The 20264-nt window shown below is 37.7% G+C and overlaps 1 protein-coding gene across 1 annotated transcript in view; it reads left to right on the top strand.

Moving 5' to 3' along the window:
* COG6 (component of oligomeric golgi complex 6) overlaps positions 1–19005 on the top strand; it is a 60833-nt gene extending 41828 nt beyond the window's left edge. The window contains exons 17-19 of the mRNA XM_068984448.1: positions 47–100; positions 1541–1620; positions 17504–19005. Coding sequence (XP_068840549.1) covers positions 47–100; positions 1541–1620; positions 17504–17651 — 282 coding nt within the window. The 3' untranslated portion in view covers positions 17652–19005. The remainder of the gene's footprint in view (positions 1–46; positions 101–1540; positions 1621–17503) is intronic.
* The last annotated feature ends 1259 nt before the right edge of the window (positions 19006–20264 follow it).

Raw genomic sequence — 20264 nt, 5'->3', positions numbered from 1 at the left:
GTATAGCACCTGTTTTCATCTTGTTTTTGGCCTTTTGTTCCTTAAGGGCCCTTTAGCTAACTTGCCCAACCTAGATTCTGTGGCACTGAAGGCTGCAATGGTAAGTACGCAATAAAGCATGTCAGTATACGTTTCTTTATGGAATGTTATTCTTACTCTTTCCCATGTGATAATTTGGTGTATTCACAACTGGGTCCAGTCATAATGATTGCACACGTATCCCTTTAAAGAGGTCTGATCAAGACAGACATTGGTAGTAATATCTCACTATGCCCTAATAGTCTTATTATTCCTGTTTAAGTTTTCTTCAGTTTCAGACTTTTACTCCTAACCTAATGAAGAAACAGGAATGACAACATGAAGAAGTTAGGCTATATATCATTAGAGAAAACCACCAATAAGAGCTGCATTTATCATGCAACTAAATAAATGTATAAAGAATACAGTTGTGAATTGTGATAATGCTGTGAATTAAATCATGCAGATCCAAAATCTCAGAGTCAACTCCTTCATCCCATTTACTATTAACCAAATCGCAATGATTTTGCTCTCTGATTTTCTCAGATATCTTCTCTTCTTTCCACTCCTTTTGCCCTTGTTTGAGATGGTGCAGGAGCTACCCATTTGTTGCTCTTGCATCTGCTATGTACGACCTCCCCTTTGATTCTTTTTGCTGTGGCCAGAGTTAGCATCTTAAATTCAAATCAGATGATTTCCCCCCTTTCATTATTTCCCTCCTTTAATGGTTTTCCTAATGCTTTTACAGTAGAAATTAGAATCTGTTAGAAAAGCTTTCAAGTCCTATATGAACTGAGCTCTAGTAGCCATTCTTTCTCACCTAAGCCTTCATCCACACTGTCCCCACTATGCACACACTTAACCTAATGTCAGTTCATCTTCACGATTTCACTTAAAGTGTCCTTTGCTCAGAGACGCTTTTGCCAGACACAAAGATTAGATCTGTGTCGTCCTGATGGATGCTTTTATAGTATTGGTGCCTTGGTTTTTCCTTTATTTAGATTTGTTCACTACCTCTCTCACTAGACCATGAGCTCTGTGAAGCTAGGGACTGTCGTTTTTTGCTCACCATTATATTTATATTATAAGGTACCTTTCTAATAACAGGTACTCTATGAATATTAATAATGAATAAATGTCTCCAATTAAATTTTTATTAAAATAAATAAAAAATAATGAATGATTAACAGATACTCTGGATTTTAAAAAGTAAGGTAGACTTGAAATCTGATGACTTAACATCTTATTATTACCCAGAAGTTTGGTGAGGGAGATCAAAATGAATGGCTTGGATTTGAAATTTTAAAAGTAGATATTGCTGATACTGAGTACCTTAAAGAGTTGACACTTGCAGTGAATTTAGTTAGAATATATAAGAAATAAGTCATTTTGATCACAAAGACCTCGTTATTTGGAATATGAGATTTTCCCAAGGATTTAATCCTTAAAAAGGGATGATTATTAGGGAGGTCTGTTAGCAGATATGTGCACTTTGTGTTTCCAATTTCTCTGTTTCATTTAGGTTCAGTTTGATCGCTATCTGTCCGCTCCTGACAACCTGTTAATGCCACAGCTGAACTTTCTTCTAAGTGCCACAGTGAAGTAAGTATTTATTGGTTCCAATTATTAATAGTTGGTAAAGATTCACAACCTGCTGCTGCTGCTAAGTCGCTTCAGTTGTGTCCAACTCTGTGCGACCCCATAGACGGCAGCCTACCAGGCTCCGCCGTCCCTGGGATTCTCCAGGCAAGAACACTGGAGTGGGTTGCCATTTCCTCCTCCAATGCATGAAAGTGAAAAGTGAAAGTGAAGTCGCTCAGTCGTGTCCAACTCTTAGCGACCCCTTGGACTGTAGCCCACCAGGCTCCTCTGTCCATGGAATTTTCCAGGCAAGAGTACTGGAGTGGGGTGCCATTGCCTATTCCAAAGATTCACATACATTTCTTAGAAAAAAATTGTTTTTTAAAAAAGGAGATTTAATCATTGAGGATTTATAGTTCTCAGCCTTTTTTTCTACCTCAGCACCCCTAAGAGATCTGACCTTACCCTGTTCATACTTGTTCCTTACTTGTTTGTAGTTTGAAAGTATCTATTTAGTGAATGCTTTTTTTTTGGAGTCCAAATAAGTTTTTAATTAATTTATTTATTTTAATTGGAGGCTAATTACAATATTGTAGTGGGTTTTGCCGTACATCAACATGAATCAGCCATGGGCACACATGTGTTCCCCATCCAGAACCCCCCTCCCACCTCTGTCCCCAACCCATCCCCCAGGGTCATCCCAGTGCACCATCCCTGAGTACCCTGTCTCATGCATCAAACCTGGACCAGCGTTCTGTTTCACATATGATAATATACACGTTTCAACGCTACCCTCCCAAATCAGTTTCTTTTTTTCAATTTTTATTTTTACTTTATTTTACTTTGCAGTACTATATTGGTTTTGCCATACATGCTTTTTTAAAAAATAATGGGACTTATATAATTGAAGCTACAATGTGATGATACAAAGTTCCATTGTATTAATATAATGTCAAAATTGCACTGAATATGTGATAAAAGATTAGTAATATGTTCATTGTGCAACATAGATGTCCTACTGTTTAGATCATATTGGACTCTGGAAGTTTCTATAAATACATTATAAAATTGTTCGATATCACGTATTAGACATGTGTTCAAGGCAAAGGACTATACATTAAAATATAAGGATATTACAGTTAGAAGAAAGTGAGAGATTATACTGGGTGACTTTCTTGATTTTAGCAAAAATATTGACAGTTTTGTACAAGTAGGAAATCAGACATCTGTACCTTTTTTTTCTTTCCATTCAGCTAGTGTATTAAGTGCTCTGTGTACCAGGCAGTACAGAGTGAGATTTAAAAGCCAGTTTTACTATCTTAATAGAGATTATAGTCTGACATGTCAATTACACACTTGGACAAATATTTACATTAAAAGTACAATAAAGAAAGAACTATGCAACTTGAAAAAAAATGCTTTAAATATCTGAAAGGATGTCGTGGTACAGAGGTGGTCCACTTGCCTTCTGTTGTTCTGAGGAGCAATATGTAGAGCAAGGAGGCAGCTTTGGGCTCAGCGTGAGGAAGAATTTGGTGTCTATTAGAACTGGCTGGAAATGGATTCTCTCGGACATAGAGTTAGGGTTCTAACTGTATCTAACCTAATGAAGAAACTGGACAGTGAAGAGGTTAGACTGTGTATCATTGGAGACTTCCGTCTGTCAATCGTCCTTGGCTTATAGTTCTTGACTTCTGAAATGGATTCCAATCTTAATACGTTACTTTCGAGTGTGACACTCACCAAACCTCTACTCTGTTACCTTCTTAAGGAGTTCCTGCATTAGTTGTGGTCAGTGTAACTGATTTTATTTTATTTTTTTGCTTTTATTTTTTTTATCTTAAAAGATCTCATACTGTCAACTAAAATTCTAAAGAACTGGGAGACTGTAAAGCAAATTCCTTTATGCCATAATGCAAATTGTTTGTTTTCTTAAGTTATTTACTTTGTTTAACCAAATACCTGTAACTTTTTTATATTGAACCACTTGTTTTAGTACTTAGTACTATATAGGCATGATATGCATTTGATCTTACTTATAAGGCATTTGAAGTAATAGGAGGTAACTTTTATTCAGTTAAATTTTGAACCTTTTTAAAATGGTAATCTGTTTTTAAGCTAAAATAATTTCATATCCATATAGATTTCTATTCATAGTGTATTTAAAATATCAGTTGTTTCTTTGAAATAGAGCTTTGCAGTGTAAAACTTCTTTTATTCCTGTCTTGTTTTGCTAATGTTCTCTTCTCTGTAACTTTGCTTGTCTCTGTGCTTGCAGTACCTTGGGAACCCCTGTCACTCTTCTCTTCTTCTTTCTTTTCTTGTCTTGTGTTATAGTTTGACTGCCTCTCAAAGTGGATTTTGATTGAATACTTCAGCCTTGGAATAAGCTATTGAATGAATTTAAGTAGCCAGAAAATGAGGTTGTATTAAAAATTAAAAAGTAGAAAATTGAAGCATTTTTAAAGAATCCTTCCTTCCTTGTGATGAATTGGAAGGGCGTTGTTCTTTTTTCAGTGCCAGACTCCAACACTTACCTTTTAATAGTATAAAAATAGAGGTTGGACTATAGAAACCATAGTCATGCATATTTATAAAATATTCTGTCTTCTCTTATTGAATCAGAATTCTTTGTATGAATAATTTAAGAAATAGAGACTATAGATGCTTCTTAAAGTGAGTGTGTAGAAAAGTGGATATGATTTGAGAATTCTTTGATTCAGGAATCTTTATCTGTTGCATATGGTAGAAACAAAGCAAATTTCTTTAAACGTAATGACTTTGGTTTTTTGGTTTTTTTTTTTTTGAGGTAAATGGAATAGTTTTCTTCTCTTTCACTGCCTCCTTTTAAGCATCCTTGGGATTCTCTAGGGAAGAATACCTGAGTGGGTTGCCATTCCCTTCCCCAGGGGATCTTTCCAACCCAGGGATCATACGTGGGTCTCCTGCATTATAGGCAGATTCTTTACACTAGTGCCGCTCAGGAAGCCCTCCTTTTTAAGCCACTATCTTTAACTATCAGGAACGCCAGTATAAACAGAAAATAAAGCAGATTTGGTAATAGGGGCGGGTGAGCCTACCAAAGAAATAGTGATTACTGGAAACGTGCAAACAGATAAATGACTGGGACTCACAGTGTGCTTTAGAGACCTCGGAACGTCTAAGCCTTAAAAGTGAGGCTAATCTGTCCTACAGTAAAGGCTACTTTCAGTCAGTTCAGTTCAATTCAATCGCTCTTTGCGACCCCCATGAATCGCAGCACGCCAGGCCTCCCTGTCCATCACCAACTCATGGAGTTCACTCATACTCACGTCCATCGAGTCGGTGATGCCATCCAGCCATCTCATCCTCTGTCGTCCCCTTTTCCTCCTGCCCCCAATCCCTCCCAGGATCAGAGTCTTTTCCAATGAGTCAACTCTTCGCATGAGGTGGCCACAGTACTGGAGTTTCAGCTTCAGCATCGTTCCTTCCAAAGAATATCCAGGGCTGATCTCCTTTAAAATGGACTGGTTGGATCTCCTTGCAGTCCAAGGGACTCTCAAGAGTCTTCTCCAACACCACAGTTCAAAAGCATCAATTCTTTGGCGCTAAGCTTTCTTCACAGACCAACTCTCACATCCATACATGACCATAGGAAAAACCATAGCCTTGACTAGATGGACCTTTGTTGGCAAAGTAACGTCTCTGCTTTTGAATATGCTGTCTAGGTTGATTATAACTTTTCTTCCAAGGAGTAAGCGTCTTTTAATTTCATGGCTGCAGTCACCATCTGCCGTGATTTTGGAGCCCAGAAAAATAAAGTCTGACACTATTTCCACTGTTTCCCCATCTACTTCCCATGAAGTGATGGGACCAGATGCCATGATCTTCGTTTTCTGAATGTTGAGCTTTAAGCCAACTTCTTCACTCTCCTCTTTCACTTTCATCAAGAGGCTTTTTAGTTCCTCTTCACTTTCTGCAATAACGGTGGTGTCATCTACATATCTGAGGTTATTGATATTTCTCCTGGCAGTCCTGATTCCAGCTTGTGCTTCTTCCAGCCCAGAGTTTCTCATGATGTACTCTGCATATAAGTTAAATAAGCAGGGTGACAATATACAGCCTTGACATACTCCTTTCCCTATTTGGAACCAGTCTGTTGTTCCATGTCCAGTTCTAACTGTTGCATCCTGACCTGCATATAGGTTTCTCAAGAGGCAGGTTAGGTGGTCTGGTATTCCCATCTCTTTCAGAATTTTCCACAGTTTATTGTGATCCACACAGTCAAGGGTTTGGCATAGTCAATAAAGCAGAAATAGATGTTTTTCTGGAATGCTCTTGCTTTTCCGATGATCCAGCAGATGTTGGCAACCTGGTACCTCTGCCTTTTCTAAAACCATCTTGAACATCTGAAAGTTCACGGTTCACATACTGCTGAAGCCTGGCTTGGAGAATTTTGAGCATTTCTTTGCTAGTGTGTGAGATGAGCGCAGTTGTGCGGTAGTTTGAGCTTTCTTTGGCATTGCCTTTCTTTGGGATTGGATTGAAAACTGACCTTTTCCAGTCCTATGGCCACTGCTGAGTTTTCCAAATTTGCTGGCATATTGAGTGCAGCACTTTCACAGCATCATCTTTCAGGATTTGAAACAGCTCAACTGGAATTCCATCACCTTCACTAGCTTTATTTGTAGTGATGCTTTCTAAGGCCCACTTGACTTCACATTCCAGGATGTCTGACTCTAGATGAATGTAAGTGATCACACCATCGTTATTATCTGGGTCATGAAGATCTTTTTTGTACAGTTCTTCCGTGTATTCTTGCCACCTCTTCTTAATATCTTCTACTTCTGTTAGGTCCATACCATTTCTGTCCTTTATCGAGCCCATCTTTGCATGAAATGTTCCCTTGGTATCTCTAATTTTCTTGAAGAGATCTCTAGTCTTCCACATTCTGTTGTTTTCCTCTATTTCTTTGCACTGATTGCTGAGGAAGGCTTTCTTATCTCTCCTTGCTGTTGTTTGGAACTCTGCTTTCAGATGCTTTTATCTTTCCTTTTCTCCTTTTCTTTTCACTTTTCTTTTGACAGCTATTTCTAAGGCCTCCCCAGACAGCCATTTTGCTTTTTTGCATTTCTTTTCCATGGGGATGGTCTTGATCCCTGTCTCCTGTACAATGTCACGAACCTCAGTCCATAGTTCATCAGGCACTCTATCTATCAGATCTAGGCCCTTAAATCTATTTCTCACTTCCACTGTATAATCATAAGGGATTTGGTTTAGGTCATACCTAAATGGTCCAGCAGTTTGCCCTACTTTCTTCAATTTAAGTCTGAAATTGGTAATAAGGAGCTGATGATCTGAGCCACAGTCAGCTCCCGGTCTTGTTTTTGCTGACTGTATAGAGCTTCTCCATCTTTGCCTGCAAAGAATATAATCAATCTGATTTCGGTGTTGACCATCTGATATTGTCCATGTGTAGAGTCTTTTCTTGTGTTGTTGGAAGAGGTTGTTTACTATGACCAGTGGGTTCTCTTAGCAAAACTCTATTAGCCTTTGCCCTGCTTCATTCTGTATTCCAAAGCCAAATTTGCCTGTTACTCCAGGTGTTTCTTGACCTCCTACTTTTGCATTCCAGTCCCCTATAATGAAAAGGACATCTTTTTTGGGTGTTAGTTCTAAAAGGCCTTGTAGGTGTTTATAGAACCGTTCAACTTCAGCTTCTTCAGCATTACTGGTTGGGGCATAGGCTTGGATTACTGTGATACTGAATGGTTTGCCTTGGAAATGAACAGATCATTCTGTCGTTTTTGAGATTGCATCCAAGTACTGCATTTCGGACTCTTCTGTTGACCGTGATGGCTACTCCATTTCTTCTAAGGGATACCTGTCCGCAGTAGTAGATATAATGGTCATCTGAGTTAAATTCACCCATTCTAGTCCATTTTAGTTCCCTGATTCCTAGAATGTCGACATTCACTCTTGCCATCTCCTGTTTGACCACTTCCAATTTGCCTTGATTCATGGACCTAACATTCCAGGTTCCTTTGCAATATTGTTTTTTGCATCATTGGACCTTGCTTCTATCACCAGTCACATCCACAGCTGGGTATTGTTTTTGCTTTGGCTCCATCCCTTCATTCTTTCTGGAGTTATTTCTTCCCTGATGTCCAGTAGCAATTGGGCACCTACTGACCTGGGGATTTCCTCTTTCAGTATCCTATCATTTTGCCTTTTCATACTGTTCATGGGGTTCTCAAGGCAAGAATACTGAAGTGGTTTGCCATTCCCTTCTCCAGTGGACCACATTCTGTCTGACCTCTCCACCATGACCCGCCCATCTTGAGTGACCCCACAGGGCATGGCTTAGTTTCATTGAGTTAGACAAGGCTGTGGTCCGTGTGATTAGATTGACTAGTTTTCTGTGAGTATGGTTTCAGTGTGTCTGCCCTCTGATGCCCTCTTGCAACACCTACCGTCTTACTTGGGTTTCTCTTACCTTGGACGTGGGGTATCTCTTCACGGCTGCTCCAGCAAAGTTACAGCCTCTGCTCCGTACCTTGGATGAGGGGTATCTCCTCACCACAGCCCCTCCTAGGCCCACCTGCGCCTGCGCAGACAGCGCTCCTTGGACGCTCCTCTCGGCTGCCGCCCCTGGCTTCTGGCAAGGCATAGCTCCTCCCGGCCGCTGCCCCTGATCTCGGAGGTGGGGTAGCTCCTCCCGGCCGCAGCCCCTGACCTCGGGTTGGGGGTAGCTCCTTTCGGCTACTTTAGACTCATACTAATAAAGAAAAGACAAACCTCTAAAAGATCATGTGGATCTTTACTTAATTAACTGCCTTCCAGAACATAACTTAACACTCATAAATATGGCAAAATACAATAAACAGTGTTACATTTATAGTGCTGAACATGCAATAAAAAGTACTTGGATATAGTACTAGGAATGTGTGAACCAAAACTAGAAACAAATCTGTCAACAGAAACAGACATACCGACATAGTTTACAGAAATAGCAGGTAAGATCTTTAAAATAGCTATTTCCAGATGTGTTCAAGGACTAAGAGGAAAACTCACTGGGTAGATATAATCACCAGTTGAACATTATGGAGGGAAAGATCAATCAGTTTGTAGAGGGCACAGTAGTAATTGCCCAGACTGAAGCTCAGGTAGGAAAAAATTAAAAGCTGTAGAACAGATGGAAAATCTTAGGTGGCGAATTGTGAGACAATAACAAGCATTGGAATATAAGTGAAGGGTCATAGTGAGATTAAGGCATAAAAAAATCAAAGGCATAAAAGAATTTTTTTCAGATGTGATGGAAAACATGAACCCACAGATTCAGGATGCTAAATAAATCACAAGGAAACTTATACTAAGGTATACCATAATCAAATTACTACAAACCAGTGATAAGAGAAAAAAAATCTTAAAAAGCAAGATTTTAAGTGGAACAATGATATTATTTGTGGGGAACAATGATAAGGATACTACTGACTTCTTGTTAGAACAGTTCAAACCAGAAGACAGTAAATCACATCTTTTAAAAAGCTGAATGATAAAACAGTTTCAACTTTGTGTATTCGTCAAAAGTATCTTTCAAACTGAAAGCAAAAAGAATACATTTTGAGATAAGATAAACAAAAGTAGAGAGCATTTATCACCAGTATACTGCACTGCAAGAAATGATAAGGGAAGTTCTTCAGGCTGAAGAAAAATGATACCACAGGAAACCTCATGTCTATACCAGGGAATGACTAGCGCAGGAAATGCTGAATATGGAAGATGGTGGACCTTTAAAATAAAAATACTCACAGTGAATGTGGGGTTCTTAACCCTGAGAAATAGAGTTTATGGCTGCAAAAGCATAAACGATGAAGGGGGAAGGAAGTAGAAGTACACTGTTGAGATGTTGAAGGTTGCTCATAAAGTGCATAATATTGTTTGAAGATAGATTGTAAACCTTACAGCGAGCACTAAAATAAATAATATGCCAGTGGATAAAATAGAATGTTTAAAAGACAATTAGATTAAAAGAAGGCAGAAAAAGAGAAAAAAAGAGCAGGTGGTACAAATATAAAATGAATAGTAGGATGATAAACCTAAATTCAGCCCCAAATGTAACTATATTAAAAGTAAAAGGGCTACACACTCCAGTTGAAAGGCCGAAAGTATTAGACTGGGTGTAAAAACCTGGCCCAACTGTCTGCAGTCTGTAAGAAACCCACTTGAAGGGCATGTTTAAAAGATCATATTATACTATGCAAATAAAAATATAATAAAGCTGAAGTAGCTATATTCTGATGTTAATATCAGAAAAATTAGGCTGATGGGAAGATGATACTACTGAAGATAAAGAGGGATATTTCACAATAATAGGATCAATTCATGAAGAAGATATAATAGTAAATATGTGCAACTAATAGAGCTTCAAAAAACATGACATATAAGCTTATGAAATTGAAGAAGAATAGATAAATTGGCATTCCTTTTGATATTTCAACCCTCCTGTCTCGATAATTAATGGAAAAAGTAGAAAACTACTTGTTTGGTGTAAAGGAACTGAACAGTGTCACTAATCAGCTCAACCGAACAGAAAGAAAATACCACACACAACTACAGAAAATAACATTCTTTTAAAGTGCATGTAAAACATTCAGTCAGCTAACATAAGAACAAATAGATGTAAGAAAGCCACTGGTGAGTATTTCCTATGAGCGTGGTATACCTACCTGTTTATCCAGATCATCTTTTAGAATTTTCAGTAAAAACTTAGTTTCTTCATATCGTTGTCCATGTATCTTGTTGGGTTTATTCCTAGGAAACAGTTTTGTGACTCCTTTGATAAGGTCCTTTATTTTCCATTGCGTATTCTCATTAGATGTTGCTGGTAAATAGGGAAAAATACTAAATTTTGTACATTAATTTTGAATCTGACCAGGTAAGTAAATTCTTAGTTCTATTAGTTTATCAATTGTTTGCCTTGATTTTTTTTGTTTGTTTGTTTTGATACAGACATCTGAAGTTAATGAGTCATTAATTTTTTTCAGTATTTATGATTAAACTCACATTGGCTAGGTGCTCCAGGTAAATAGTAGATGTAATGGTGAGTGTGCGTATTTTACTTTGAACTTTACTGAGAATGTTTCTGATATTTCGTCACTGAAGTGTGATGTTTGCTGTAGATTTCCAGTGTTCCAATGTGGACACATGATATTCTTCTCTTAACTGGGTATGTAATGTAGTAAGCTGTAAATTCCCAGTGTAGTTCCAATCAAAATGCCATGGAACCAATTTATTAAATATTTACCTAGAAAGAAATGTATGAGAGCAGACTCCAGTCACTTTTGACTGTCTCCACAGTTACCTCTCTGGTCCAAGGTAGTATCATCTGTGCCTGGATTATCACATCAGCCTTGAAACTATTCTTTGACCCTTGCCGTCTCTACCATTCCCACACCGGCCTCTACAGTCTAATTTTAGCATCTCAGCTAGAGTGATCCTTGAATGAATTGCTTTACTTAACCCTCTTGGTAAGTCTGTACATTAGTCTCTCTATTTTACAGAAAGGACATTTTTTTTTGGAAAGGTTAAATAATTGAAACAAGGTCAAACAGTTAGCAAGAAGCAGAGTCAAGATTCGAATCCAGTATTCCAGAGCCTGTTCTCTTTAACACTAGCTTGTACTGTATTTGTATTAACTGTTTCTCTGCTGAGATTATATTGTTTTACTATTTTAAAAGGAAACTCAAAAATGTTAGGCATATGTGATAGGCTGTATGAGACATATGTGAGATCTGTGCCTTGGTCTCACCTCAGATACACTTTAATTTTTACTGTGAATGACAGAAAGCTGACCCACTGTGGCATCTTTGGTATTTATATTGTGATAGAGAGAAATCAAAATGTTCATTTCTAAACCAATCTAGTATACATAGGTATATTTTTTCCCCTTAGTTTTTTGGGAATAGTTAAACTGTAACACCTTCTTTTCTCCTGTGGCATGTTTGATTGCCTCTTAACTGTGGTGCTGTAATAAAGTTCAATTTTAGTGATCACAGAACCTGAATGTTGAAATAAGTTATTTTTAGAAGTGCTGGGTTTATGGTAATGTTGAAAGTTTTATCATGTTGTTATGGCAACCAAAAATCTTAAAGTACTGATTAATGACAAGCTCACTGATTTTGGAAGTTAGCAGTTAATTTCTTATTATGGCTCAGTACTTTAAATAATTATTTAAATTATATGTAAGGTAATTTCAGTGAGCATGTTTTAAAATGAGAATGGTATCTCCATTTAGTTATACAATAATGTTTATTAGTATTTTCAGAATTTATAACTGTAGTTTTATACTGTGACATTTATAACTGGACAAAAATAATTTCTTAATGTCTGGTATTCTCACAGATAGATAACTAAAATACTTTGCACTTCTGTGAAATTGTGTAACAAGCTCATCTCTTTTATTTCTTATTTTTTCTCATAGCACATTAGCTACATGATTATTATCTTTGATATTGATATACTAGAATAGCAAACTATACAGGGGGGTGGGGGGAAACAGCAACTGTACTTTGCAAAAGTAAGAAGACTTTCCAGACCATGGAAGTAAGGTGTGTAGGGTCTGGGAGACCAGCATGTCTTTTTCATGTCATATTGAAACATTGTTAATAGACCCATCAAAAATTAGGGGAATGTACCCTTGTTTGATTTTCTGTTTACTATGGATTAAAAGGTTCCGAGATGAAACTTTCCTGCTCTATGAGATGTTAGTTCATTTTATCTGTAACCTGATTTATCCTAATCTTCCTTTTCCAATGCCTGTAAATGACCATTTCCTCAAAACGTTTTATGAATCAACTTTACCATCTTAATAATTTCCTACATTAATGAATTATTTGTATGTGTCTTGTTTTAAATTTTTTGAAATTACAGTGAGAATGTCATGTAAAGACATGTAAAGAGACCAAGAAAGTTAATGATCTAACTTTATAGATGAATCTTGGCTTACATTCAGAAGCTTTTCCCTTTTAACTGGACTTTTGCATATCTGTTGTTGGTCATGTGAAAAGCAGGATTTATCTTTAGAATTTTAACATAAACAGTTCTAAAAGTATCACACTCATCAAGTATGTGATTGGCTGTGATTGATCAAAATACAGAAAGTAAAATCTGAGGTCAGTACCCATGCTAGAAAATAGCATACATGACTGAGGCAAAAAAAAAAAAAAAAAATACTGCTTTTCTTTACCTGTACTTGAAAAGATCAGTGGATAAGGATATTCCACCTTTTTAGAAGCACATGACTAGACTGAGATGATTTGCTGGTCATTTTGTATTTATACAGTTCTTGAATTTTCCACTTTTGACACTGATTTTATTTTTCACTGTAATGATTCATTATTTGACCTTCATATTTCACACATAATATTAGTGAATAATTTGGACCAAGATACCAGGCAGGCAGAAGGCAGACAGATAAGATATACGTGATAACTTTTTAACATAAGGGGTGAACTTACATAGTAATTAGCATTAAAAATAAAAAGGAGGAGATAGTAAAATGGCAAGAAAATTGCTTTATTACTCTAGAAACACTACCCATTTATGTATAAGTCACTGATACGTTTCGTTACTCAGGGAACCGAGTTCCACAAAGTGATGTACGTGGATGCATATATGTGTGTGTATGTGTATGAATAAGCATATATAGGTTTTTTAACAGCAGTTCTTTAAAAAGCTCTTAGCTTAATGAAATAATACAATTTCAAAGCTGAAAGTATCTAGTAAAGGTTATCAAGGTCAGTATTTTGTTTTATGATATTGGAATTAGGCTTGGAAAGGTTAAATTACTTGTTCAAGGCAGCGGTAAGTAGCAGAACTTGAGCTAGAGTCAAGATCTTCTGACAGTAATGTCCTTCACTGTACCATTTACCTCTGCCATGTATAACTCATTAGGAAAACATTAATGAATATGAGCGTGTGGACCTGTACCTGGCTTGGGTAGTAATAAATGAACTTCTAACATTTGTCCAGAAATATGGAATCACTATCAGTCACAGTTCTTGCTCTTCACAGTTTGGCTTGACTCGGCTTCACTTGGAGAATCTCCATTTCCGTTGCATTTCTGTCCTGTTGACTTTAACAGCTGGCTGTTAGGCCAGGAGGACCCCTTCTGTTCCGTTCCCTTTTTCTTTCCACTCTGTGAAAGACTTTTTTGTCCACAGGCTTTTGGATCTCTCATCTTGTTCAGTGCAGCCGTGTTCATGTTTTGATCCCTCCCTTGTCTTGGTGGCTTCTTAAACTGGGGAGTGGAATGAGGAAGCCCTATGCCATCAAATACAAACATTTAAAATGAATTACAAACTCTTACTTGGTCTTATTGGCTTGGTTTTATTTAATTATTTGTCTTAGCAGTGTTGCTTTATTCTGGTTCTCTGTGTTGCAGATTTATAATGATTTTCAGCTGTCTTGTGAGTTGTGGCTTAAAGGTGGAAATGTGCCCTGAGTTACAACTAAGCTTTAGTAATGTTAAAAATTTTCACTGCATGGATTTGAAATTAAAATTTTAAATTGATTATTTTCAGAATTTTCAGTAATTCTGTATTTACCAGTTATTAACTCTGGGTTTTTAAAAAATGTGTTTAATATTCATTTTTGTACCTTATTCTGATTTTAAACCTATTGTAAGAAGGAATAGCCTTGTTTGTATGTTTCACATGTAGCTTAAGTACACACTGTTCAGACTGAGTACAGATTTTAGAGTATGAGGTGTGAGTAATATTTTATAAACCTCCAAATATCTTACTGCTTTTATGGAGGAGGAAGAGGGATAGATTGGGAATTTGGAGTTGATTGATGCAAGCTGTTTCATTTAGAATGGATAAACAAGGTCCTACTATATAGCACAGGGAACTATCTCCAATCCCCTGGGATAAACCATGGTGGAAAAGAATATTAAAAAGAGAATGTATGTATGTGTAAAACTGAGTCACTCTGCTGTAGAGCAGAGATTTGTACAACATTGTAAATCAGCTGTATTCCAATAAAATATTAAAACAATTCAAATAAAAAGTCTTACTGATTTTAGTAGAGAACTAGAAGTGCTATATCTAAAATTCATTATTTGTTGCAAATGAGTATAAAATATTACAGTTAACAGATTTTTTAAATGCTAATTATAGTATTTTTCAGCTGTGTCACTTACAGAAAATGATTGTTGTATCATTTTGATACATCTATTGTTACGCTCAGTTAATTATAGGAGCAATCACTAACCAGCAGGTTTTTTTAAAAAATCTCCAAGCCTCATCTGGTAAAGTAGGTTACCAAATCAGTTTCTACCATCCTCCCTTCCAAGGTAGTACAGCCAATAGCATTGCTCCACTCTGCTCAAAAAAGTTACTCAGCGTATCTGCCTTCTACTCAGTCTCATTCTGGAAGCTTTAGGGAAATGTGGGGTTGTTCTAACAAATCACAGTTGCTCAAATCGAGAGTTTGAGACCCCATCGGAACAGTGTGCAATGACCCAAGACCATAAGTGGACTCCCTTCCTCATTCCATTCAACCAGTTTTATTCTTCTTTAGACCACTGATCCCCATATTTCCACAGATAATCTTAACAGAGGTATAATTTTGGTCATGGATGTTCTAAGAACTGGTTATTTCTAGCACTGAAGGACAGGGAAGTCTTCGTGGATGAGGGAGTCCATTTTTCCTGAGAATTAAGAGCATTGAAAGGTGGATGAGAGACATTGCAGGCTAATGGAGGTATGTGAGGGAGCGAAGGACCTGAGGTCAGGAAGAGCAGGGCAGATAGGCCAGTCAGGGGTTGAGCTGGACTGTAGAATTAGAGTAATGATGCAGATAGCATTACAGAAGATTTTAAGTGAAAGGGTAAGGAATTCTGACTTCTCTGAAATTGGAAGAAAACATTGAGTCGCCTTGAAGGGTCCTGGGTAAGGGAGAGACATGATAAAAGTTATGCTTTAGAAAGATTAATCTAACAGTGCTTCAGTTCAGTTCAGTCACTCAGTCGTGTCCAACTCTTTGCAACCCCATGAATCGCAGCACGCCAGGCCTCCCTGTCCATCACCAACTCCTGGAGTTCACCCAAACTCACATGCATCGAGTTGGTGATGCCATCCAGCCATCTCATCCTCTGTTGTCCCCTTCTCCTCCTGCCCCCAATCCCTCCGAGCATCAGAGTCTTTTCCAATGAGTCAACTCTTTGCATGAGGTGGCCAAAGTACTGGAGTTTCAGCTTCAGCGTCAGTCCTTCCAATGAATACCCAGGACCGGCCTCCTTTAGGATGGACTGGTTGGATCTCCTTGCAGTCCAAGGGACTCTCAAGAGTCTTCTCCAACACCACACTTCAAAAGCATCAATTCTTCAGCACTCAACTTTCTTCACAGTCCAACTCTCACATCCACACATGACCACTGGAAAAACCATAGCCTTGACTAGATGGACCTTTATTGACAAAGTAATGTCTCTGCTTTTGAATATGCTATCTAGGTTGGTCCTAACTTTCCTTCCAAGGAGTAAGCATCTTTTAATTTCATGGCTGCAGTCACCATCTGCAGTGATTTTGGAGTCCAAAAAAATAAAGTCTGACACTGTTTCCACTGTTTCCCCATCTATTTCCTACGAAGTGATGGGACCAGATGCCATGATCTTAGCTTTCTGAAAGTTGAGCTTTAAGCCAAGTTTTTCACTCTCTTCTTTCGCTTTCATCAAGAGGCTTTTAGTTCCTCTTCACTTTCTGCCATAAGCTTGGTGTCATCTGCTTAAGCTACACTAAATGTGGAGGAGACTGGCTGGAGAAAGACCAATGGGATTTTGCTTTCTCCTCCCGGCGGGAGTTTGTTACGGTCTGAACTGAAGTGATGGCACATAGATATGACACTGACAGAGGTACCAAACAAGTAGGGTTGAGAGTAAAGCTTTAAAGACACGTTTTAAGTTAGTTACTGTGAACATCAGAAAAGTGTTTCTGTCAGTGCTTGTGTGCTCAGTTGTATCTGACTTTTTTCACCTCATGGGCTGTAGCCTGCCAGGGTCCTCTGTCCATGGAATTCTCCAGGCAAAAATACTGGAGTGGGTTGCCATTTCCTCCTCCAGGGAACCTGTGCATCCCAGGGATCTGGGATGTCCTGTGTCTCCCACATCTCTGGCATTGGCAGGCCCCTGGGAAGCCTGTTTTCATCAGTAGGTATAGTGATAAAGGAGCAGTTGGAGTTGATGAACTAAATGTCATGAAAACTATTAAACAATTAATGCAGATTTAAAGAACCCAGTGCTATTTTTTTCTAAAGACATTTACTTCAGTTTACTTAAAATTATTTCTCTTCTTATGTGCTTGTATAGGAATGTGTGTTTGTAAAAATGCTGTGATTTGTTGCAGACAAGTGTCACCTTTGTGGGAGAGATGAAGATTATTAGTAATCGAGGAGATGTGATTATTAGTATAGGAGCTGTAGGTGAAAGGACTGTATATTGTAAGTTATTCTGAGATTTGAAGGATTGGTACATTTGAATGGTTATAAGCCTCTTTACAGTTAATGTGTTGTCAGTTGGGTTTGCAAAATCAGTCCATTGATGGTGGGTTGCAGTTTCTATTTCTTGTTTAGTAATTCACAATATATTAGCCAATGTTCCATCCTAAACATCACGGTTCTACAGAGTGAGCAAAACACTGCCCCTGCCCTTCTGCAACCTACATACTAATGGAGATTTCATAAAGAAATAATAAATATAAAAAAACCCTTTATCCCCAAACCAAGATAACTTGTGTAGTTGTACAAAGATTTTTAATAAGATGTGATAAATATGAAATACTTTGGTTCAAGTATGGAGCTTTCTTGGAATGCTTAGTCTTTCGTTTTCAGCTTATGTGTTAACACAGATCTGTTTGTTTATCAATAGAGAGCAGATCATAAAACAGTCTACAGAATTAGTCTGCAGAGCCTATGGGGAAGTGTATGCAGCTGTGATGAATCCGGTCAATGAGTACAAAGATCCTGGGAGCATTCTACACCGATCGCCACAGCAAGTGCGGACACTTCTCTCCTGATCATCGCCTTTGAGTGTGGTAGCAGAATACTGCATTCCTAAAACCCTGAAGGTTTTCTTGGTTTTTAGTCTGTTCATCTTTACTTTGAAATCTGATGGTTGCAATTTTCTTTGTATCATAAGAATGTGAATCCCAGTAACTGCTTTGGTCACAGTAATGTGTAAGTAAGTAACATGTTGACCTGGGTTATTAGCAGTTGCTCTGTATCTGCTCTCCACACAGAAGGACTCTGTTTTTGCTAACCTTGTCTCTAGCTCTGCTATTTTCCCTCAATTCTGGAATACACATATGTGGAAAAAGAGTAGAATGAGAGGTTTCAGGGATTTTTTTTTTTAAACAAGATTAGTTCTAAATTTAACTGTACATTAAAAATTATCTAAACTTAAGAGTTAGTTTGAAGATATGACCTAATATTAATAAGCATCTCTTTACTTAAAGATTCATTTGCTTCCTTATTAGATATTGTGCGTAAGTATGCTTAAACGGAGGAGCAGAAATATACATTCAGCAAAAACAGAGAACAGTCATTTAAAGGTGGCTTCCACTCTGTGTCTGCCCTGGACTGAACTCAAGGTGAAGTTCGGCACTTCGGCTAGGATGTAGGTGTGAAGTGTGCTGCATGTCAGTCTGGAGTTTAAAGGAATGTGTTTGTTGTACCATGTGGACTCTAAATTCAACTGTCTGTTCATTTTGTCTGATGTTTAAGCCAACAAAAAACTGATGTATTCTATCACTGGAGGGAAAATACCAAAGTAGCAAACTTCTAATTGATGACATATCTACCCATATGATGGCCCCTTGCAAAAAATTGTTTGGGCTCTGACTTTGAAACTTGACCAAAACTGAGATTCAAAATCAGTTTTTTTTTTTTTTTTAAACAAATCTAAATGTATTTGATGTGACTTGACTTTGTTCGTAAGATGTTGAGGACAGTTCTTATTAGCAAAATCTTAATTTCTGGTAGATCTATAAAAAGAGGTGTGTCCCCAAATTACAAATGAGAAAATGAGGTATAAGGAGAACCTTGGTTAGGTTGAAATATTTTGAAAAGTAGTAAGATAATATTTATTTGGCAAATACAGAATATATAACAAATTGGTATTGTCAGAACGGGGCCTGTTCTATCTGAAATTACAATTGTATTTTTTTGGAGCAAGAGTAATTGGTTACATATCATCTCTTTTGGTGTTTAATCTGTATTTTAATTTTTCCTTTAATAAATGTGATATAGTAAAGAAAATAAAGTATGATGTAAGGCAAGAGCTTAAATTTTATATAATTTGTATCTATTGTGAGAAAAGATTGCTTGCTTACCACTAGTGAATTCCTTTGTTTTCTAGGGGGAATAAAAATATATTTATCTTTCTACCTAATTTTTTCAAATAAAATACTGAAGTGTTTTTAGAACAGCGATCATTGCAGTATTTTTGTACATCTTGTCAATGTGTTTTTAGAAAATAGGCTAATGGGAAGGAAAGTACAATACAGGGCCAAATTGATAAAACCAGTGGAAGATGGGCGAGCATGATGTGGTGTCAGTGTGATGTTGAGAACTTAGTTAAAATAAAAGACTGCAAGGGTTAGTTCAGGAGCTTAACACTGTATTTGCTGTTTACTTCATAGTTTACATTTTGAACTGTTTAAGTATAACCTTGGGTGATGCAGGTCAGCCTTCCCTTTAGAGAGGGAGGTTATTTGCCTGACCAAAGCCTTCTCTGATGGAATGTTTCCAATTCTTTTTCTGTGCTTGTATTGGACCAGTGAATGTTACCTGAGAAAAATCACGCCCAGTAGAATGACTGACTTTTTTAATTCATGAGCACAGTTTCAAATGCTACTTGGTGTTGCTTTGTGTAATCCTTTTCTGTCTCAGGTGAGCTCAGCTCCCTACTTTTCAAGATGACCCTTCACCCTCACTTAGTTAATGACCTTCATGATTCATTGAGATGGAAGCTGTCAGATTTATCTCCCTCATTTTTCTTCTACCCTCCTAGTTGTATTCATCATCTTCGTCTTTCCTCCTCTTGTGTTGGAGACAGCATCCTCTTCGTGTAACAAGCAGTTCCCTTCCTCTGGACTCCGGGTTCCATTCTCTCCCCTTCTCAGGGACTTTTGTCTCTCAAGTTAACCCTTTATTTTGCTTCAGCGACTTCTGACTTCTCTGTAGGATTATTCTTGACAGCATACACAGTGCTCTAGTGTTGATAATGTTTTTTAAAACTTGCCACCTCCCGGATCCTAATACCTCCATTTCTCTGCTGCATTTTATGGTCATTTATGCATGTAGTCTTAACATTTCTACTGCCATTGTGTCCTGAATTACCCCTGTGTGGCTGGCTTCAGCATCCCCACATCACTGCAACACAGCCAGTCGTGATGAGATCCCCATAGCATTGTGTGTTGTCAGATCAGTGGATTCTTCTCATTCCTTCCTTTATTAAACTTTCAATAGCATTCCACACATTTCTGTCTGAAATACTGTGCTTTCCAGGCTTTCACAGCACAACTTTCTGCTAGTTTTCCATTCACTTCACTCACCAAACCTTCCCTGATTCTCTTGTGTCTTTGTGACCTTTAAGAGTTGGCATACTCTAGGGCTTGATCCTCAGTTTT

Source organism: Capricornis sumatraensis, chromosome 12, assembly GCF_032405125.1.
Source record: "Capricornis sumatraensis isolate serow.1 chromosome 12, serow.2, whole genome shotgun sequence".
Taxonomy (NCBI): Eukaryota; Metazoa; Chordata; class Mammalia; order Artiodactyla; family Bovidae; genus Capricornis; species Capricornis sumatraensis.
This window is presented reverse-complemented; position numbering and strand designations above follow the sequence as displayed.